The 21,559-nt window shown below is 43.2% G+C and overlaps 1 protein-coding gene across 1 annotated transcript in view; it reads left to right on the top strand.

The window, feature by feature from the left end:
* Window positions 1–21,559, top strand: part of LOC126305103 (rab effector Noc2-like) — an 817,922-nt gene that overhangs the window by 519,022 nt on the left and 277,341 nt on the right. The window contains exon 4 of the mRNA XM_049992015.1: window positions 15,966–16,110. Within this exon, the coding sequence (XP_049847972.1) occupies window positions 16,037–16,110 (74 nt within the window). The 5' untranslated portion in view covers window positions 15,966–16,036. The remainder of the gene's footprint in view (window positions 1–15,965; window positions 16,111–21,559) is intronic.

The raw sequence follows: 21,559 nt of genomic DNA, 5'->3' as shown, positions 1-21,559 counted from the left end.
CCTGTGATTAGTGCTACTGTAGTCCCCTATTAACTTCGCGCATTTATGATCGCATATGGTTGGTGCACTATAGTTAGTTCTTCTAACTCTCTCTGAATAATCATTAGTAATGTAACGACAAACAGTTTTCCCTTACTGAACGATAGTGTAAAGTTTTTGTACATGCTAAATATTCACTGAAGTAAAGGAGTACGCCATCTTTTGTGAATAAATGTCAGTATGTAATCAACTTAGTTCGTTATAAATTTCCCTACAGTACATAACAGTTTGCTATTGTACCTCCTGTGGTCATTGACCTCGTTTACCCTGTAAAAGAACGGTGGTAGAAAGCATTTACTGAAGTTCATTTCTTGATTGGTCGGTTTGAAGTCCTGTAGTAAAATTTCCGTTGCGCGGTTTCTTTGAGATAGAACAGTATTCACAACGTTGCAGTGTAATTTACGAGCGCGCCAGGTGAATGAGTGCAGACAAGGCTCCCCGCTTACTACGGTCGTGCAACAAGATATCCGCTGTCAGGGAGGCGGTGCGTTCACATCTTTGCAACTTTTCTTGCACACCCAGCCTTTGCGTAAAGAGGGAGAAATAGCTGCTTCATCTATTGTATGACTATTGCAGAACCATATCTTATCCAGCTGCGTGTGTTAGCCGCGCGGTGTGAGGCGCCTTGCCACGATTCGCGCTGCTCCCCTGTCAGTGGTTCGAGTCCTCCATCGGGCATGGGTGTGTTTTTTGTCCTTAGAGTAAGTTAGTTTAAGTTAGAGTAAGTAGTGTGTAGGCCTAGGGACCGATGACCTCAGCAGTTTGGTCCCATAGGAACTTACCACGAATTTCCAAATTTCCATAAGTTAGCCGTTCAAAGCTCCCAAACAAGGCGGAACCTCCACCTCCAGCTACCCTTCTATGGAATTTGGAGGTTGAAAGTAAAGAAAAATAATTTCAGAATTGTAATCAAACGCTTTTGACAACGTAAATACCCCCTTATCATTCCTCGCTACACACACAAACGCTGATGTTATTTGCTCATGTATATGAAAACGGAAATGTGTTATCCTTCCAGAGATTCCATTCCATATGCCTTTACAGATTTCCATATTCAGAGACAAGCACCTATTTAGCATAATCCTTCATTACTGACTGTAAATGTTAAACGTCACCTGAGGATTTGTTTTCCATATAAAGAAATGTTGAGTGGTCGTCACCTCAACTTAGTGTAACTTTCCACAGATATCACCAGAGCTTGGAAAACTTTTCGGGTGATGCGCTTTTTCGATGCAGCAGACATCTTGAACTGGAACGTCAGACAGGATAACTGCCCCAGTAGTAAGATTTCGAAGTGTAGAGCTAACCTTCTTGCCACTGGTATACCATCTCCGCACTTTCTATTTCCCTTTGCTACCAGAGTGGAATATCGCTTTGAAATCACGAAAACAGTTATTAATCTGAATACATCTTGCCACATTTGTCTCTTCCACCATATCTCGGCGTTGAGCACCCGTAGGCTGCTTCTTCCACCAAGCACACACATGCATTACGCAAAAGATGTTTATTATCTCAGCGCCTGTATCAGATATCGTAGTTTCATTTTCTCGTGTCCGACTACGTAAAATAGTCGTGAAGTCAAATGTTAAGTATGTCGCACCATTTATTGATAATTCTGGCCCTGTATAGCTTCCATATAATGATATCTGACACACACTAAGGGGCTAGGGTAACCATAGTCGGATGATTGTCACCATGTTTATTACGAGTTAAGTTGAGTGCAAAGCGTTCTGGTTAAATATGGGATACAGTGTGATCCTTATTACGAGATACGCTTAGTGTAATGCGTTGCCCTGTTTATTATTCACAAAATCTTAAAATAAATCACCAACTGCAAGATCCTTGAAATAGGTGACCAATTACAAGTTTTTAACTTGGGGAAAACGTTATATTGCGCCTAATAGTAATAATTTTTAATGTGTGGGTGGTTTTCCTAGCAATACCTCTATTCAGAGATATCCATGCATAGTGTTGAACGAAAGGAATATTTCAAAATTTCATTATTTTTTTCCAAAATGTAACGGAACTTCAACGTGAATTTTTTAAATTGATATCCATCTGACTCTATTGTAATTGCTTGACATGTTACTGTTTTTAATCTTTGCTACATGAGAGTATGGGAATGTTAAAACAGCATTACGTTTACTAAGCCAGATACCGAACACACGATAATGGACCACAGATTCCTTTTATTTACGGAAAGCAGCACACTTGTTGGTGTGGAGTTCATCCAAAGTAACCATCTAACTGTGCCTGTTTCCAAAACTAAGCTTACTCATTACAAATAGATAAAACAAAAATTAGAGCTACCTCTGCATGGTATCATCACTTTTCAACTCACCTAACAGAAATAAACTTTTTCGTCTTCAGCCGTTTCCTTGCCTCATCATAAATCTCCCAGTACGAATCTGTACAGTACTCAGCCAATCCTCCTCGAAAAGATAAAATTGTGCAATTTTATAAGCTTACCGGTCAAAACATTAATCACACATAGACAAATAGTTACAAGCAACATTTAATACCGTTTAGTTAGGCCCTGGACTTTATAATCGCCAGGATTCGGTTAGGAAGTGAGTCCACAAGGATGTGAACGTTCGTCACATCCAGGTAAAGCCATTCGCTGAGGATCTAATTCCACAAAACTGAGGGGATGCTGATATAGACGTTCTACCCGCTGTTCCAACATGTCCCACAGATTTTCTATGGGGTTCAAGTCAGGTGATTTTTCAGACCGTTCGAGATGTACGAGGGTTGAATGAAAAGTAATGCCTCCACATTCGTTACTTGGGTTTGGATGGGAATCTTTTAATAAACCAACGCACAAATAATCCTTAGAATGTGATCTTTAATCACCAATACTCACTTTTCCACATAATCACCAGCCAATTGGATACATTTCTGCCAACAATGAACAAGTTTTCTGAAGCCGTCACGGAATAAGTCGACCCTCTGTGTCCGCAACCACAGTCTCACAGTTCTCTCAATGTCATCATCAGAAGCATAACGATGTCCCCGCAAATCATCTTTCAGTATCTGGAACAGATGGAAGTAAGACGGCGCCAAATCTGGACTGTATGGAGGAGTCTGTGCACTTTAATTTCGGAAATCAGTATCGTGCACCGATCTTCCGAAAGCCAAGAAAAGCTATAATGAGACTCACACGTTCTTGTGAAATGCCGATTGTGCTTGCAGTTTCTCTCTGAGTGATACGACGATCGTCCTGAATCAATGTGTCAACATTTTGCTTGTGAAACTCGATGGTTGCTGTCATCACTCGATGGTTGCTCTTTGTTTGTCACGCATGTCAGATAGTCCCACCTCAACATCTTTAAATTACTCGCCCAACGAAGTACAGTACTGACATCAACACAATCACAGTAAACTGCTTTCATTATCTGATGAATCTCCTTTGGGGAGACACCTACTGCTGCCAAGAATTCAATGACTACACGTTGCTTAAATCACATTGACCGACCGTCTGCATAGGGTTCCATACTTTAAAGTGTGCCAACACAGTCGTTCAATGTTAAGGCTTCCCGCCAACTGGAGCTGCAGAGAGGGGGCTACGGACAAGCCCGTACCTGCCGTATACCAATGTTGCCAACTGTTGAAGAGTTACAAAGGTTGAGGCAATGCTTTTCAATCAACCCTCGTAGTGTGGTGGAGAAGTGTTCAGAAAAACAGTCATATATTCTTCCAGCCCAATGAACTTTCTTTTCCTTTATTTTATTTCAATTCCCCATCGGGGTGGTCTGGCAGCAGCATATGCGCTGCTCTTCAGCCGAAAGACATAGAACAAACAATAGAGAACATTTAAAAATAACAAAGGAGAAAACGTGGTGAACATAGATATAAAAAAGGGGGACATCATGGAAGACAATAGACGAAAAAAGGGGTGACTGTAAAATGAAGATAAAAACCCTAAAAAAGTAGTGCACACAAATGACCTCACATTGGGACAGTTAATAGAACAGAAGACACAGTATGACCGGAGCATAAAAGTATCGACAGATGACGTAGCACATAACAAACATTGACAGTAACACTAAGTACAAGGCCAGCACACAAAATAACACCTCTTAACGCACAGGAGAAACAGCACTAAACACAACACTGACGTGGCACACTGACGATGATCAAAATGGAGGACACCAAATTGCAATGGCTGGATTCAACTTCAAACTCTTGATAAAAATTACATAGGGCATTTTACTACGGACAAAGCAACGTCTTTTAATTCGTTACAAGAATAATAATGATAATGATAACAGCCTTAACCATTGCTAACAGGATATGCTTTGAGGCATGGTGTAGAAGGTCGGCAGCATCTGTCGGACGGGTTGTCTCTGATCGGTGGCTCTGTTGTCGCCGCACCTCCGCCAGGCATCGTACAATGCATGTAGTAACACTGTAATCACAATTACAGTTAACACACATTATAAGACATAAATTTGTCGTTTTCTGAGTGGTGGGAATGTGTTAACAGAAAACAGTCAAAGCAGAAGGGCAGAAGGTGTCTTACACTTGGGCTTCTATATTACGATTTCGTCTTTTTGTCGGAATATAACGACTGCGGTGACAGTTGCTGGTAGCAAAGCGGACTCTTCCTTCACTACAGCAGCGTATTTGTATCTGTGTAGGTGTGAATAGAACCATACAAGCAAGAGTGGTACATCAACACACATGCCTCTTCTTGCGTGTGAACGTAAAAGGGGAACAGGCGCGAAGTGCGCAGTTGCAAACGGACCGTGCCCTATGGGCGTCTGCAGCACGAGAGGGTGCACAGTGTTTCCACGTCTCGCCATATGACGGTACGGCCAGAGCTGTCGGAATACGATCGTTTTGGTGGTCCAGATGTTATGGTGTGGGAAGGCACAATGTTGCATGGACGTGCTGACATCCAAATCTCTGAACCCAGTGTCCTCACCAGTGAATGTTATTGTGACGGTGTACCCCTCTGGGGGTGCATTCAGTCCCGACTCCTTTCTTATGGACGACAGTGCGCGACCGCGTCGGACAGTGCTTGTGTAGGTGGTCTTTGAGTCAGAGGAAATACGCAGAATGGAGTGACCTGATTGTTTCCCCGACCTAAATCCCGTCGAGCACGTTTGCGATGCGTTGATGAGGTGCACTGCAGCACGTCCACGTGCGCCAGCGACCATCCAATAGACGTCAACCGCGCTGGTGGAGGAACGGAACGCCGTGCCTCGATAACTCCTTGCTAGCCTCTTGGGGAGCAGACAGTACTGGCCACCGTGATCACACACCCTAATAAGAACCATCATTAGCCTTCCTTAATGTTCAGGGGACTGTCGTGAATCGCGATGACTTCCGTGAAACTATAGGCTATTTTCCTACGTTAAATATTTTCCGATTGTTGTTATTTTGAATGATTATAACGTTGAAACAGCAGTTTCGGTCATTATTCTCACAAAAGGTCTGTTATTTTTATGTAATTAAAGCTTAAAAACACTTACATTTCAAAGTTTGGTCACGCGATCGAAAACGCTTTGTTATTGTCTGAAGCTTGGTGAGGTCGCAGACTAGGCGTAAGACGAAACTATACATGAAATTACTAGTGTTTTTCCATGCTCTTTCTGCAAGCAGTTTAGATATTTACTGATGGAGAGCGCGTGAACAACTTTCAAGTAGCGATACGAAAAATTTTCTGAAGGCTAATAACGGAAACCTTCCGCAAGTTGTTCTTCAAAAAGAACCATTTTTATGTTCTCCAAATAAGAAACATGAAAACTGTATTGCGTGGCGATTAGGACGAAAGTAATGTGACATTGCGATAAGTCGTGTAATTGTCGTAATACTGAAAGAATCTGGAACTGCATAAATTGCTCGGACCATTCTGAAATGTTCCAGACAAGAAATGAAAGCGTGCACAATAAAAAACACTGGAAGCTCTTTCTTTCAGAAGATAATTCTAATTGTCAACTGGTGTGGTTAGTATCAGAAGTACTACTGTTTTCCAGGTACCTTGGGCCGGCCGGTGTGGCCGAGCGGTTCTAGGCGCTTCAGTCTGGAACTGCGAGACCCCTACCGTCGGAGGTTCGAATCCTGCCTCCGGCATGGATGTGTGTGATGTCCTTAGGTTAGTTAAGTTTAAGTAGTTCTAAGTTCTAGGGGATTCATGACCTCAGATGTTAACTCCCATAGTGCTCAGAGCCATTTGAACCAGGTACCTTGTTTTTCAATTTTCACATTTTCAGGCGGCCTAATAACATTCGTGGGGAACTGCAGAGCATCGTCTTGTTTACCTTCAGCAATCTTACGCATACCAGTTTTTCTGTTCCTACACTTCATTAATTTAAACCACCGGAAAATTTTGTCTATTAAACATGCAATTGACGCAGCGGAGCCTTAAACTGTTTTGTCCTACTGCATATTTAACTACTTTTGAAAAGCTATGGTTTAAAAGTGCTTAAACAAGACCAATTTTCATTTTTTCGTAATGCCTGGTCTTGTTACATTTCCTCGTAGCTTCCACGCAATGATCAATTTTACTCATTGTCAAAATCATACAGCTTGACAACAGGCTCTTTGGAGACAGATGGAAGTGGCAAATTACTCCGACGACTTGTTTGGGAAAAATAATTGTGGTGGGAGACTTTTAAATGGTTTCACAGATTCTGTATGATAACGGCTACACCAGGCGTGAAATACCGTTTCTTAACACCATTCTCGTGAAGTAGTGGTGGGCAGTAAGGAGTGTGTTGGGACCGTTGCCGTTAGTATGATATATTAATGACTATGCAGATAATAATTATAGTAAGCTCAGATTTTTTCCAGGTGATGTAAGTACCTATGATGAAATGCCATTTTAAGAAAGCTTCACAATCCAATCATAACGGTAAAATTTCAAAGTGGTGCAAAGATCTGCAATCGTTATAAATGTCCAGAAACGCAAAATTGTGCATTTCAAAAAATGGAAAAACGATGTATGCTATGACTGCAGTATCTTTGGGTCATTGCTGGTATCAGCCAATACATACCATTACCTGGGTGTAGCACTTCATATGGATATGAAACGGAAATGGAATGACCTCACAGACTCACTTGTTGGTAAAGCAGGTGGTAGACTTCGGTTTATTGGTAGGATTCTGGAGAAGTGCAATCAGTCTATGAAGGAGATTACTTACAAATCACTCGTGTGACCCATTCTAGAGTATTACTCAAGTGTGTGGGAGCCGTACCAAACAGGACTGATACGGCATAATGGAGCTATACAGAGAAGGGCACCACGAATGGTCACAGGTTTGTTTGAATCACGTGAGAGCGTCTCGGAGATACTGAAATAACTGTCAAACTCTTGAAGATAGCGTCTATAACGAAGTTTCAAGCTTTAAGTGACGAATCAGTGAGCGTATTAAACCGACTCTCCCAAGAACTGCGAAGACAATGTTAGACTAAACGCAGCACGCACAGAGGCTTTTTAGTGATCTTCGTTGCGCCCTCCGAACCTTACTGGAAAGAGAAGAAACCCTGATAACTGGTTCTCTGCTGTGCACTTCACAGCGGTATGTAGAGTACATATGCAGGTGTAGATGTGACGTAAAGTTTTTCCCATACCTAAACGTGTGTGTGAACCTCTAGGCACAAATCAGAAGACTGTAAAGAAAGTCTTGCCCCAGCACCACGACGATCTAGACAGGAAATTCAGTATCGCCTACGGCTGTTCCTGGCATTCATTACGATTGTATCTGAAAGTGACGCAGAGGAAGCGCTGCTCTGTTGCGAGCCCTTTCCCTTAACTGCGCTGCTTCACAGCCCTTTTCCTTCCTTCGTAGGTAATTGGACGCGCTGTTGGTGGCACCCCTGCCACTGCGGGCTAATTAGACTCTTCAATTACGGCACCAGGTTGAATCAGGTCTCTTGCTGCATCAACAACTGCGTGCAGCTCAAAATAAGTAGCACACGCGCGAAAACATTGTCGTTTCTACAACTCACTTACAAAATGTTTTCATTTAAATCTCCGAACAATTTTGTATTCTTGATAGTGCATTAATGTCAATATTAAATTTTCTTTGTGGACAAAACCGCCTGGGAAAAACAGTTTCCCTATAGTACAAGCGCGCTAGCTCTTTTCACTAGATTGGTGCAGCAGGTTCCCAGATACACTTTGCTGCTACGACCGCGTAATAATTTCTTTGTGTGCCCAACCTTGTAATGGATGGTTGCAAGGACTTCGACTGTTCAATATGAACTGAAAATTAAAACACCTTCAACAGTCAATTTCACATTTAACTTATGTATGCAACCAGTTCTGGTGTTCCATTACACCATTAAAAGAAGAAGAAGAAGAACGACAACATATTCAAGTTATCAAATACACTAGTAAAAGGACGGTATAAAAATTAGGAGATCAATTATATCCAAGGGAATTTACCGTAAATATTTTACAACAGATAAACAGTATGTGATTGGTGAGACATTCAAACATAAAAAGAGAACTCATAAAATTTTATAAATATAGACATATCACTGGATATTATATTTCTCGGATATTATTGATCTCTTAATTTTTCTACCGTCCTTTTACATACAGAGAGTACCTCTTAACTGAACCCACTGAAATATCTCAAAAACTACACATCAGATCAAAAATGACAATTTGTTTGTCTCAGAGGGGGACATATAACGATACCAAACTCGACCCGCCATCCCACCCCGTGCGTGGGTGGCGGAGGACAACTTCGAAATCTTCCATGGGAACTCCATTTTTTTATTGCAGATTACGATTCTAGGGCAAAATATACATACGTTCTGTCTGAAGCATTTTCTTAGTTTCACCACAGACAGCACTGTAATCGGAGGAATAGAAATGTGTACATAATCGTAATTTTTGACGTGTCACTGATTAGCCCTTGAATATCCAATGGCACGTGGGACCGCGCTTCCATTCCCCGAGGATAGGACAGGCCAGAATTTCATCATTTCTAATTGGAAACTCCATCCGCAATATTGTATTTCTCTGACATATCGAGCAGCAGACTACACCATATCTGCGGGAATGTCAGCACAGGCGTTCCTGACGCGGTCGACCATGTCTTTATGCCTGTTGGCACTTGGTGGCACACATTATCTTTTAAATTTCCCCACAGAAAGAAATGCGGTGACGTTAAATCCGGATACCTAGCGGACCAAATGATAGGGATATCTCTGCCGATCCACCGACCAATCTCAATACGGTCTAATACCTCCCGTGCTTCAGTTGCGTAATGCGCTGGGCAACCGTCATGCAGAAACTACATGCGTTGTCAAACGTCCAGGGCAACATCCTACAGTAGTAGCGGTAGTTCCTGTTCCAAATGCGTTTGATATTCGCGCCCATTCAACTTGCCGTCGATAAAATACGAGGGTTCGAACTTTAACAGTGGCAACTATGTATTTACAGCTGGTACAAAATACACTCCTGGAAATTGAAATAAGAACACCGTGAATTCATTGTCCCAGGAAGGGGAAACTTTATTGACACATTCCTGGGGTCAGATACATCACATGATCACACTGACAGAACCACAGGTACATAGACACAGGCAACAGAGCATGCACAATGTCGGCACTAGTACAGTGTATATCCATCTTTCGCAGCAATGCAGGCTGCTATTCTCCCATGGAGACGATCGTAGAGATGCTGGATGTAGTCCTGTGGAACGGCTTGCCATTCCATTTCCACCTGGCGCCTCAGTTGGACCAGCGTTCGTGCTGGACGTGCAGACCGCGTGAGACGACGCTTCATCCAGTCCCAAACATGCTCAATGGGGGACAGATCCGAAGATCTTGCTGGCCAGGGTAGTTGACTTACACCTTCTAGAGCACGTTGGGTGGCACGGGATACATGCGGAAGCATTGTCCTGTTGGCACAGCAAGTTCCCTTGCCGGTCTAGGAATGGTAGAACGATGGGTTCGATGACGGTTTGGATGTACCGTACACTATTCAGTGTCCCCTCGACGATCACCAGAGGTGTACGGCCAGTGTAGGAGATCGCTCCCCACACCATGATGCCAGGTGTTGGCCCTGTGTGCCTCGGTCGTATGCAGTCCTGATGGTGGCGCTCACCTGCACGGTGCCAAACACGCATACGACCATCATTGGCACCAAGGCAGAAGCGACTCTCATCGCTGAAGACGACACGTCTCCATTCGTCCCTCCATTCACGCCTGTCGTGACACCACTGGAGGCGGGCTGCACGATGTTGGGGCGTGAGCGGAAGACGGCCTAACGGTGTGCGGGACCGTAGCCCAGCTTCATGGAGACGGTTGCGAATGGTCCTCGCCGATACCCCAGGAGCAACAGTGTCCCTAATTTGCTGGGAAGTGGCGGTGCGGTCCCCTACGGCACTGCGTAGGATCCTACGGTCTTGGCGTGCATCCGTGCGTCACTGCGGTCCGGTCCCAGGTCGACGGGCACGTGCACCTTCCGCAGACCACTGTCGACAACATCGATGTACTGTGGAGACCTCACGCCCCACGTGTTGAGCAATTCGGCGGTACGTCCACCCGGCCTCCCGCATGCCCACTATACGCCCTCGCTCAAAGTCCGTCAACTGCACATACGGTTCACGTCCACGCTGTAGCGGCATGCTACCAGTGTTAAAGACTGCGATGGAGCTCCGTATGTCACAGCAAACTGGCTGACACTGACGGCGGCGGTGCACAAATGCTGCGCAGCTAGCGCCATTCGACGGCCAACACCGCGGTTCCTGGTGTGTCCGCTGTGCCGTGCGTGTGATCATTGCTTGTACAGCCCTCTCGCAGTGTCCGGAGCAAGTATGGTGGGTCTGACACACCGGTGTCAATGTGTTCTTTTTTCCATTTCCAGGAGTGTATATAGGTGTTTCAAATTTTTACTGATCTTCAACGAAGTCACCAGTATAACCCGTTGCCGAAGATGTGGAAATCGTAGCATACTCTTAGCAGTGCCAGTTGTGTTGACAGTTCGAGCAGCGCGGCCTATTGCCTGACGAGTTTGTAACTGTTCTGAAGCGAATGCCGTGAAGTGTTTCCTTCAGTTTAGAAATCGAGTTGAACTCAAGAGGGCTTAAGTCAGGGGAGTGCAGTAGGTGGTACAGCACTCAGCAGCCCCATCAGTCAAACAAATCAGTAACAGCTTGCACTGTACGTGCTTCAGCATTGTCCTAATGGTTCAAATGGCTCTGAGCACTTGGACTTAACTTCTAAGGTCATCAGTCCCGTAGAACTTAGAACTACTTAAACCTAACTAACCTAAGGATATCACACACATCCATGCCCGAGGCAGGATTCGAACCTGCGGCCGTAGCGGTCACGCAGTTCCAGACTGAAGCGCCTAGAACCGCACAGCCACACCGGCCGGCCGGCATTGTCCTACAAAATGATGGTAAGGTCCTGCAGAAAGTGTTATCACTTTTGCCTCTAAGCTGGTCGTACGTTGTGTTGCAAAAATGAAATAAATAGTTGCTACTATTATAGTTCCCACCCTCGCACGAACCAATGAGTTTGTTCACCATGATGTCATACCATACGCTAACCGATCAATGACATTGATGGTCAACTTGCCGTAGCTGTTGTGGATTGCTTACAATCCAGTAACGCGTATTATACCGGTACCTAGGGAAAGAATGTGGTTGTCGTTTGTATTTGTTGACGTGTCCATTCACAAAACACTACCCGGTTATGAAAATTGGCGCCATGACTTTCTTGATGCAGTGACACGTGGTATGGATGATACGAAGATGCAGTGTTGTGACAGTACTTCTTACAGAGATGCCGGAATCGCAGTGTAATTGCTGGGCGCTTATCCGTGAGTTGTGGTGCGCTGCTGCTAGTACAGCTAGCTTATTGTCTTCCCCTGAAACACGTTTGTTTCCTTTTCTTTTGCCGGTTTGCACGCTGCGATCAGACATAAAGGCGTTCAGAACCTTGCAAAAGAACGAACGGCAAGGGGCTTTCTCTGGAAAACGCTCAGCATACAAGGCAACAGAATCCTCAACATTTCTCCTACATTCTCCGTAAATCAGGATCATTTCAGTTTTTTGTTTTGTGGATGCAACGTTCAGCGTCCACTTGCCCATTTGTTCTCCAAATGATAAGTGTACAGGAAATAAACACTGCGCAAGTATTGTAATGTCCAGAGCCGCTGTCTGTTCTGCGTCTGCACAATACATGAACTCCGACCGCACTGCACACCCTGTTATGATACGTCGTAGTTCGCTACACGGCCACGGTGGCGCGTGGAGCGATGGCGCGTCCCCTGTGCGATATGTCAGAGGAGTACAACGTTGCGAATGGGGTTTCCAATTAAAAGTTATCATATACAGACCCGTCCTATCCTCGAAGCATGGAAGCGGGGTCCCACGAGCCATTGGATATGCAAGGGCCATTGATTAGAATGTCGCAAATTTCGATTGCGTTCCCATTTCTATTCCCCCGTTTCTATAGCGAAACAAAGGAAATGCTTCAGGCAAAACATATATATGTATATTTTGCCGTAGATCGTAATCTGCAATAAAAAATGGGGGTTCCCGTTGAATAATGGAAAGTTGGTCCTCTCCACCCAAGCACAGGTCGGGGTGGCGGGTCGAGTGTGGTAACGTTGTATGTCCCCCTCCGAGACGAACAATTTCCAGTTATAACATTTTAGGTGGGATGAGCAGTTTTCGAAACATTTCAATGTCTTCAGTTAAAATGAGCGTACGGTAACTACCTCCGTCAGAGCTATTACATCACAGACTCCCCCATCACTGAAGTGTTCGTGTGTTACTGTATAAATGAATATAAATTACACATTATGGTGCCAACTTCACCTAAATCTGCTAGAACTTGATAACATACACTGGGTCATCGGACACGATCAACTATGTGTGTTACTGCCACTCATTATGTACCTAATGGACTGGGAAAAGAGACATGAGCCAAAAAATTACATTTCACAGTCTAATTTTGTTTAATTCTTAAATAAGTCATTAATAACTAAATGTACTATTAATAATGATCAATAATTAGGAACTAACACACTCAAGATAGATACACACTCACTACTCTAGCACAAAACCATTCTTATGCAAACATACACACACTTGAAAATTAAGTTACTAAGAATACAAAGAACAAATTTTAAAAAATCACATAAACATGAAAGGACCACTTTCAGTTAATCCAGTAAATGTTGTATTGCAGTTTTTCCTCTGAGGAATGTAGTTACCCTCTATCTGAGTCATTAGTTGATTCCACAAAAGTGAAAATTTTGTCCATAGCTCTTTCAACCTCTTCAGCATGAGGGCTACCCTTTCTTTTTTCATCAATCTTTGGTCTACTAATGTATAGTTTCTTTAAGCTTTTTTTATGGGGAGGCAGTCGTTGTTTTGAACTTTCATTATCTTCAGGAATACCCGTTTGACATACAAAACTCTGTTTTGAAACAAAAATACCCAAAAGAAGATCTTAATTTCCCTGAAGACGTGCTCTGTTCGGCAACTTTCTTCAAGTAAGAATCTATCTTTTTTTCATTTATGTAACTTTTCTGACATGAAACATGTACTCTAACAGATGTTTTGCCTACCATAACAGCTTCGTTCCTACCATTTCTTTTTTTAGTAGCATCACGTAACGTTCCTATTCCTGTTTCCTTGACGACTTCGCTGCACCCTCACTGAATAACTTTTCACAAACAAAATACTTATCACTGGACACTGCGACCGAGTTGTTGCACTCAACGAAAAAACTCAGAAAAGAAATCAACTTCACGCCATTGCAGGGAGAAAAAAATGACACGACCGAGGCTGTATACGTAAACAAACTGGGGTACTGAGAACTGTGAGCAGTTTGGCCGTTAAAACCCACCTCGGCTCATAAAGAAGGTCTTCTTAGATTTACCAGGTATGCAATGAACGTCAGCAACTCGATTAGGTGGGAGCGTGGTGCAGCCACCGGTAGAGAGAAAGAGAGAGGGGGAGACGTTCGGGGTGGCAGTGAGACAAAAGACAAAAGACGCGCGTCTTCTGTGGTTTACCAGGTGAACACATTGAAGGCAAAGGAACGGCAAATGAAATAATTCACTTGAATGGAACTGCAATTTATTTATTTATTTATTTTTGCTGTTTTCCAAAAACTACTCATTTTCGCCGATATTTTAACACTGTTTAGCGTGAAAACCATACGACATACAAAAAATGTTACAGACATAAACTGTAGGTAATTTCCTTCTCTTTGTTTTATTACTGGGCCACGTTCTCAAGTAATAAGCTGAAAACGGATAAGAAAATTACTTTTTGTAGTTTTTTGATGGTTACTCATGTTTGCGGCAAAACTTTTTGTCGGACAGCTTCAGAATCGTGTTGAGCACCCCAAAAAAACGTGAAATAAATCACTAAAAACAATTACACAATAATTTTCCACTTCCAAGCTCTTTTTGTGCACCATGTGACTAGACAATGCCGCCTCAACGGAAAGCCTGTGAAATCTGCTTTGCACTCAACGTGTTAAAAGCTTATTTGGCAGTGTTACCGAAGCATTCTACCCTGAAATTATTTCACATGATTTGCATTTCATTCAATGAATTCCACCAATTTAATGACAGTGAATTTAGTTCAGTTGGCAGAAATCCATATACACTGAAGAGCCAAAGAAACTGGTACACCTGCCTAATATCGTGTAGGGCCCTGCGAGCACGCAGAAGTGCCGCACACAACGTCGCATGGACTCGATTAATTCTGAAGTAGTGCTGCAGCGGATTGACACCATGAATCCGTAAGACTATGAAGGGACAGGGACGTCATCTGAACACCATTTGGCAAGGCATCCCAGGTATGCTCAATAATATTCATTTCTGGGGAATTTGGTGGTCATCGGAAGTGTATAAACCCAGTATAATGTTCCTGGAGCCACTCTGAAGCAATTCTGGAAGTGTGTGGTGTTGATGTGTCCTGCTGGAATTGCCCAAGTCTGTCGGAATGTACAGCGCACATAAATGGATGGAGGTGATCAGACAGGATGCTTACATACATGTCGCGCATCAGAGTCGTATCTAGACATATCATGGGTCCAGTATAACTCCAACTGCACACGCCCCACGCCATTATAGTGCCTACTCCAGCTTGAACAGTCCCCAGCTGACATGGAGGGCCCATGGCTTCACGAGGTTGCCTCCATACCAGTACACGTCCATCCACTTGATACTATCTGAAACGAGACTCGTCCGACCAGGGAACATATTTCCAGTCATCAACAGTCCTATGCCCATGTTGACGGGCAATGGTGAGGTGTAAAGCTTTGTGTCCCGCAATCGTCAAGGGTACACGAGTGGGCCTTCGGCTCCGAAAGCCCATATCGAAGATGTTTCGTTGAATGGTTCTCACTCTGTCACTAGTTGATGGCCCAGCATTGATAACTGCAGAAATTTGCGGAAGAGTTACGTTTCTGTCACGATGAACGATTCTCTTCAGTCGTCGGTGTTCCCATTCTTGCTGGATCTTTTTCTAGCGGCAGCGATGTCGGAAATTTGATGTTTTATCGGATTCCTGATATTACACTCGTGAAACGGTCGTACGGGAAAATTCCCCGTCGCTACCTCGGAGATGCTGTGTCCCGTCGCTTGTGCGCCGAGTATAACACCACGTTCAAACTCACTTAAATGTTGATAAGCTGCCATTGTAGCAGCAGTAACCGATCTAACAACTTCACCGGACACTTGTTGTCTTATACACGCGTTGCCGACCACGGCGCCGTATTCTGCCTGTTTACATATCTCTGTATTTTAATACGAGTGCCAAAACCAGTTTGCTTGGCTCTTCAGCGTATGAATATCATTTTATGTGGTGTTACAAACCACCTCGACTGTGTGTCTTATCGTCAATTTCCGTAACACACGGAAGCCTATTCCCTTAGAGTTTCTTCTGTCCAGTCTAACCTGTACACTGACATACGGACTCCTGTTGCAGGTAGCGCCTAAGCTGGGAGCTGAAGCCCCGACCACAGCGCCACCTGGAGGACGACCGCAGCGGCTGCCGCCATGGTGGACTTCGGCAATACGCAGAAGGACCGCTGGGTGTGTCCCAACGACCGCCAGCTCGCGCTCCGAGCCAAGTACGTCACTCACAAACACGTAACAGTCACCATGCTGCGCTAATTTTTAATCACTTATATAGTATATGTCCTCGGCAGAACATAAACTATTAATGAAAAGCCGCTCTAGTCGTTTTACTAGAGAATCATTAAGTCTGCACAATTCGTTTCGCCATTCTATTAGTCCATTATCAAGTGTACGTAAAACAGCCAAATGTTAATACACTCCTGGAAATGGAAAAAAGAACACATTGACACCGGTGTGTCAGACCCACCATACTTGCTCCGGACACTGCTAGAGGGCTGTACAAGCAATGATCACAAGCACGGCACAGCGGACACACCAGGAACCGCGGTGTTGGCCGTCGAATGGCGATAGCTCCGCAGCATTTGTGCACCGCCGCCGTCAGTGTCAGCCAGTTTGCCGTGGCGTACGGAGCTCCATCGCAGTCTTTAACACTAGTAGCATGCCGCGACAGCGTGGACGTGAACCGTATGTGCAGTTGACGGACTTTGAGCGAGGGCGTATAGTGGGCATGCGGGAGGCCGGGTGGACGTACCGCCGAATTGCTCAACACGTGGGGCGTGAGGTCTCCACAGTACATCGATGTTGTCGCCAGTGGTCGGCGGGAGGTGCACGTGCCCGTCGACCTGGGACCGGACCGCAGCGACGCACGGATGCACGCCAAGACCGTAGGATCCTACGCAGTGCCGTAGGGGACCGCACCGCCACTTCCCAGCAAATTAGGGACACTGTTGCTCCTGGGGTATCGGCGAGGACCATTCGCAACCGTCTCCTTGAAGCTGGGCTGCGGTCCCGCACACCGTTAGGCAGTCTTCCGCTCACGCCCCAACATCGTGCAGCCCGCCTCCAGTGGTGTCGCGACAGGCGTGAATGGAGGGACGAATGGAGACGTGTCGTCTTCAGCGATGAGAGTTGCTTCTGCCTTGGTGCCAATGATGGTCGTATGCATGTTTGGCGCCGTGCAGGTGAGCGCCACAATCAGGACTGCATACGACCGAGGCACACAGGGCCAACACCCAGCATCATGGTGTGGGGAGCAATCTCCTACACTGGCCGTACACCTCTGGTGATCGTCGAGGGGACACTGAATAGTGCACGCTACATCCAAACCGTCATCGGACCCATCGTTCTACCATTCCTAGACCGGCAAGGGAGCTTGCTGTTCCAACAGGACAATGCACGTCCGCATGTATCCCGTGCCACCCAACGTGCTCTAGAAGGTGTAAGTCAACTACCCTGGCCAGCAAGATCTCCGGATCTGTCCCCCATTGAGCATGTTTGGGACTGGATGAAGCGTCGTCTCACGCGGTCTGCGCGTCCAGCACGAACGCTGGTCCAACGGAGGCGCCAGGTGGAAATGGCATGGCAAGCCGTTCCACAGGGCTACATCCAGCATCTCTACGATCGTCTCCATGGGAGAATAGCAGCCTGCATTGCTGCGAAAAGTGGATATACACTGTACTAGTGCCGACATTGTGCATGCTCTGATGCCTGTGTCTATGTGCCTGTGGTTCTGTCAGTGTGATCATGTGATGTATCTGACCCCAGGAATGTGTCAATAAAGTTTCCCCTTCCTGGGACAATGAATTCACGGTGTTCTTATTTCAATTTCCAGGAGTGTACATAATATGAATGGTATACAGATACCTGTAATAGGGTGTGAGAGTCAATGCTTACTTATTACAGTCGTGTGTAGAAGGAATATACAACTAGACAAGCAACGTCAAATGATAAAAACAGTAGAAGTCAAGCGTGTGGCCAATGACGCCATAAGAAAATTGGCGTTTGGTAATTATAAAAACTCTACAATCCAGTATCTGGAAATTGTTAACATGATTTCTTAAAAATAGTTATCTGATGTGTTTCAAAATTTCTATGCATATTTTTCAGATTAAATGCTTTTCGTACACGATAAAACAATAACATTCAGAAAACGTATCGCGCCTAATTGCTTCAAGAGCAAATTTGGCGTGATGTAATTTTAAAAACGTACAATTTGTAAAACTGTTTATATGCTTTACTATAAAAAAGTGATATTCTGATTTGTCTCAGTATTGCTGTTGCATGTATTTCAATTAAAATGGTGAAAGTAATTGTTTGGAATTAATAACGCAACTGCGATGAAAGAAGCATCCAAGTCAAGTATAACAGTACGAACTGTAGTCAGTAAAGTTTGAACCACCGGGAATTGTAGAGGACTCTTTCATTGATTGAATTCATCGCGATTGCTTACAAGAGTACGTTACTCTTTTATTATTTTAATACTTTGACAGTATTTAATTTATCAGATTGTACTTTATTATAAGAAATCCAGTTTTCACATGAGGCTATCGGGCGTGAAACTTTTTTAAGTCTGGTCCACTTTTAATATTTCATCGTTTACTACTAGTATTTTATCTCAGAAACATGCATTATAATTTCGAAAAACGTCAGATAAGTCTCTTTAACCTAAACCATGTCAACAGTTTTAAAATATCGGATTGTTATAACATTATTAATGTATCAGACTGTACTGTTATTATAGTTACGATACGCCCATTTTTCCCACAACTTCATTGGGCGCAAAATTGTTCTTAAAATCCGCTTGAGTTTTACAAGTTTATCGTTTAGTATTGACATTTCATTTGACAAAAAAGCATTGTAATTTTAACTCCATCAGATGACTCTGTTTAGGCTAAACAATGTTAACAATTTTAAAGTATCGGATTGTCCAGTTTTTACAATTACGTCACGCTCATTTTCCTCGTGGTGTCATAGGCGCTAAACTCTTTAAAAGCAAATTCACTTCTGCTATTTTTATCATTTGACTTTGCTTCATTACTGTATAACGTAAGTTGTACATTCTTTCTATACTTGTGCTGTATACGTGTAAGCAGTGGCGGCTCGTAAGTGTACATTCTGGGTGTTCTCAAGTTTTCAAATTCAGATAAATTTGAGATTGTGAAATTAATAATATCTGCTGTATGACAGTTGTGGTTGTAAACAGATTTACACAACTACAGACACTGCCAATAATAATAATAATAATAATAATAATAATAATAATAATAATAATGGCACTGTATGGATCTGAACCAACACAAATAGGTGGGCAAACTAAAATCAGAGAAATAGAGAAACAAGAAAGGAAAATTCTCAGGAAAATTTTTGGCCCGATACAAGAGCAAGCAATCTGGAAGAAGAGACCAACATCAGAATTATATAAATACACAGACGAGATTACGGATACAATAAGGAAAAGAAGAATGCAGTTCTACGGACATATCCACAGGACGAATAAAAACAGAATTTCAAAGCGAATTCTTCAAGTCATCAACTCAGGCAGGGGAAAAACAAAATGGATAAAAGGAGTTGAAGAGGACCTCAGACAAGCACACATAACAGTAAACGATGCATAAAATAGAACCGAATTCAGGAACATCATCAAAACACATAAATTTGACACCACAACACAGAAGTGACCAGTATGCAAATGGACAGCGGATCGAAAGAAACAACACAGTAAACACATGAAGAAAATTTGGGCTCAGAAGAAACATAAACAATCATCATAAAGGAATTCAAGCTCAAACGCTCTCTTAAATGGGAATAATTGAAAATGATAATAATAATGACAGTAATAATAATAATAATAATAAGATTCATAACTTCTCTGACAAATGAAAGAATTGTTTTTGTGTAATTTTGTTGTTTGTACATAATTAAGTACAGTTTAGGGTGATAACGAAATAACGTGAAGGCTTTCGCAGCTCTCCATTTCGCATTTTCCCTGGTAATTTATTTCTCTGTTCCGCAGTGAGATTTTGACTCTGCAGCGGAGTGTGTGCTGATATGAACTTTTCTAGCACGTTAAAGCTATATGCCGGACCGAGACTCGAACTCCGGATCTTTGCCTTTCACTGGCAAGGGCTCTACTGACTGAGTTACCCAAGCACGACTCATTGTCCGTCCTTACAGCTTTACTTTTCTGATAACATTTAAAATTGATTCAACGTCGTTCATGTTAACACTGCACACGAAAGCCGATACCCACACAGTAAACAACCAACTCCAAACACAAAGTACCGCTTGTGGAAAATTCACATTTAAGTGAATGTCAGAGAAACGAGTGGTACAGCTTTTCGTAGATTTTCGTATACAGGGTGAGTCACTAACTATTGCCACCTAGAATAATTGCAAAAGTATGACATTAGCTGAAAAGTCTGTGGGACAAATGTTCAATGGGACAACGGGTGCTATAATATGACGTTTGTTTTTTGTTGCTAGGTGGTGTAGCGTCAGAGATATGAAGGACAACTTGTTTTTAATGAGATGCTATATTTTGGTTCCTTTTATCTGATAGCAGCTATCGAGACGAAGCCAATGACGTGTAACAGTAGTCTTTGAAGATCAAAAAAGTCATATAAACGTCCATTTATAGGTGTTCAAACTGATGACCATTGGTATCATTGCAGTGCTGCAATATTCTTGTCATGGATTGAGTGGTATTCCTTATCACTTCAGCACTTATCGAAGCACATGCTCTGCCAATTCTCTCTCCTATATCGTTCAAATAGTAAATATTCGCCGAATACAGCATATCCACCTAACGTGCCGTTGACATGTAAACAGCATACGACAGTTTCGCAATACAACACTAATAGGAACGGTAAGGCTAGTATCGTCGAATCAAGCGAGTGTGAATGATGTATTTCTTCGAAGATCAAGTTGTTATGCTTCTCATTAACAGAGAATGCTAACGAAATTCTGTGAGAGCTAGGGACATATAAGCTGAAAGATATCCTCACCATACACTCCCTACACATCGTACATTTAAATTTGTGTATGATAAATTGATCACAACTGCATCTTTAACGCCTCAGCAAAGAAGAGTTACTAACCAGGAAACGGAAAATGGTACTCTTGCCACTGTGGTTCTAGATCCTTGTGTTATCAAGCGTATCTGGCATATGCCATGTGAGCTTGTCAACACTTTGTATCTGCACAGCGAGTGGAGTAATGTGTGCAAACTTAGCTTACCAAATAGCATGCAATTGCGCAAGACATCTGAGCTGTCTTCTCAAGCCCAGGGCGTTAAACAGACGTTCTATATAAATATGGCCCTGTAAGGCAGCTAATATCATGTGTGGATTGTAACAAAAATCATTAGAAATGCTGCTGTCACTTAAGTAGAATTCATGAATTGTTAAAAGTGAAAGTTTGTGGTCTATTCTAAAAAGACAAAACAGCTATTCCCGTTTGTATTCTACATATCATTTAACAACTTTGTTTTCAAGGGTCAAGTGGTACATGACAATCATGTTCAATTGCTTTTGACACTCAGTAAAAAATATTTAACTCTTGGACATATTGAACTGGCAGTTATTGAAATCGTTATCTCTATATATGAAAAAAGTTTTTGTCACAGGAAATAATGATTAAAATCTTCATTAGCTCATTTACATC

Source organism: Schistocerca gregaria, unplaced genomic scaffold (genome assembly GCF_023897955.1).
Source record: "Schistocerca gregaria isolate iqSchGreg1 unplaced genomic scaffold, iqSchGreg1.2 ptg000248l, whole genome shotgun sequence".
Classification (NCBI taxonomy): Eukaryota; Metazoa; Arthropoda; class Insecta; order Orthoptera; family Acrididae; genus Schistocerca; species Schistocerca gregaria.
Note: the sequence above shows the minus strand (reverse complement) of the source record. Positions and strands in the feature narration are given on the sequence as shown.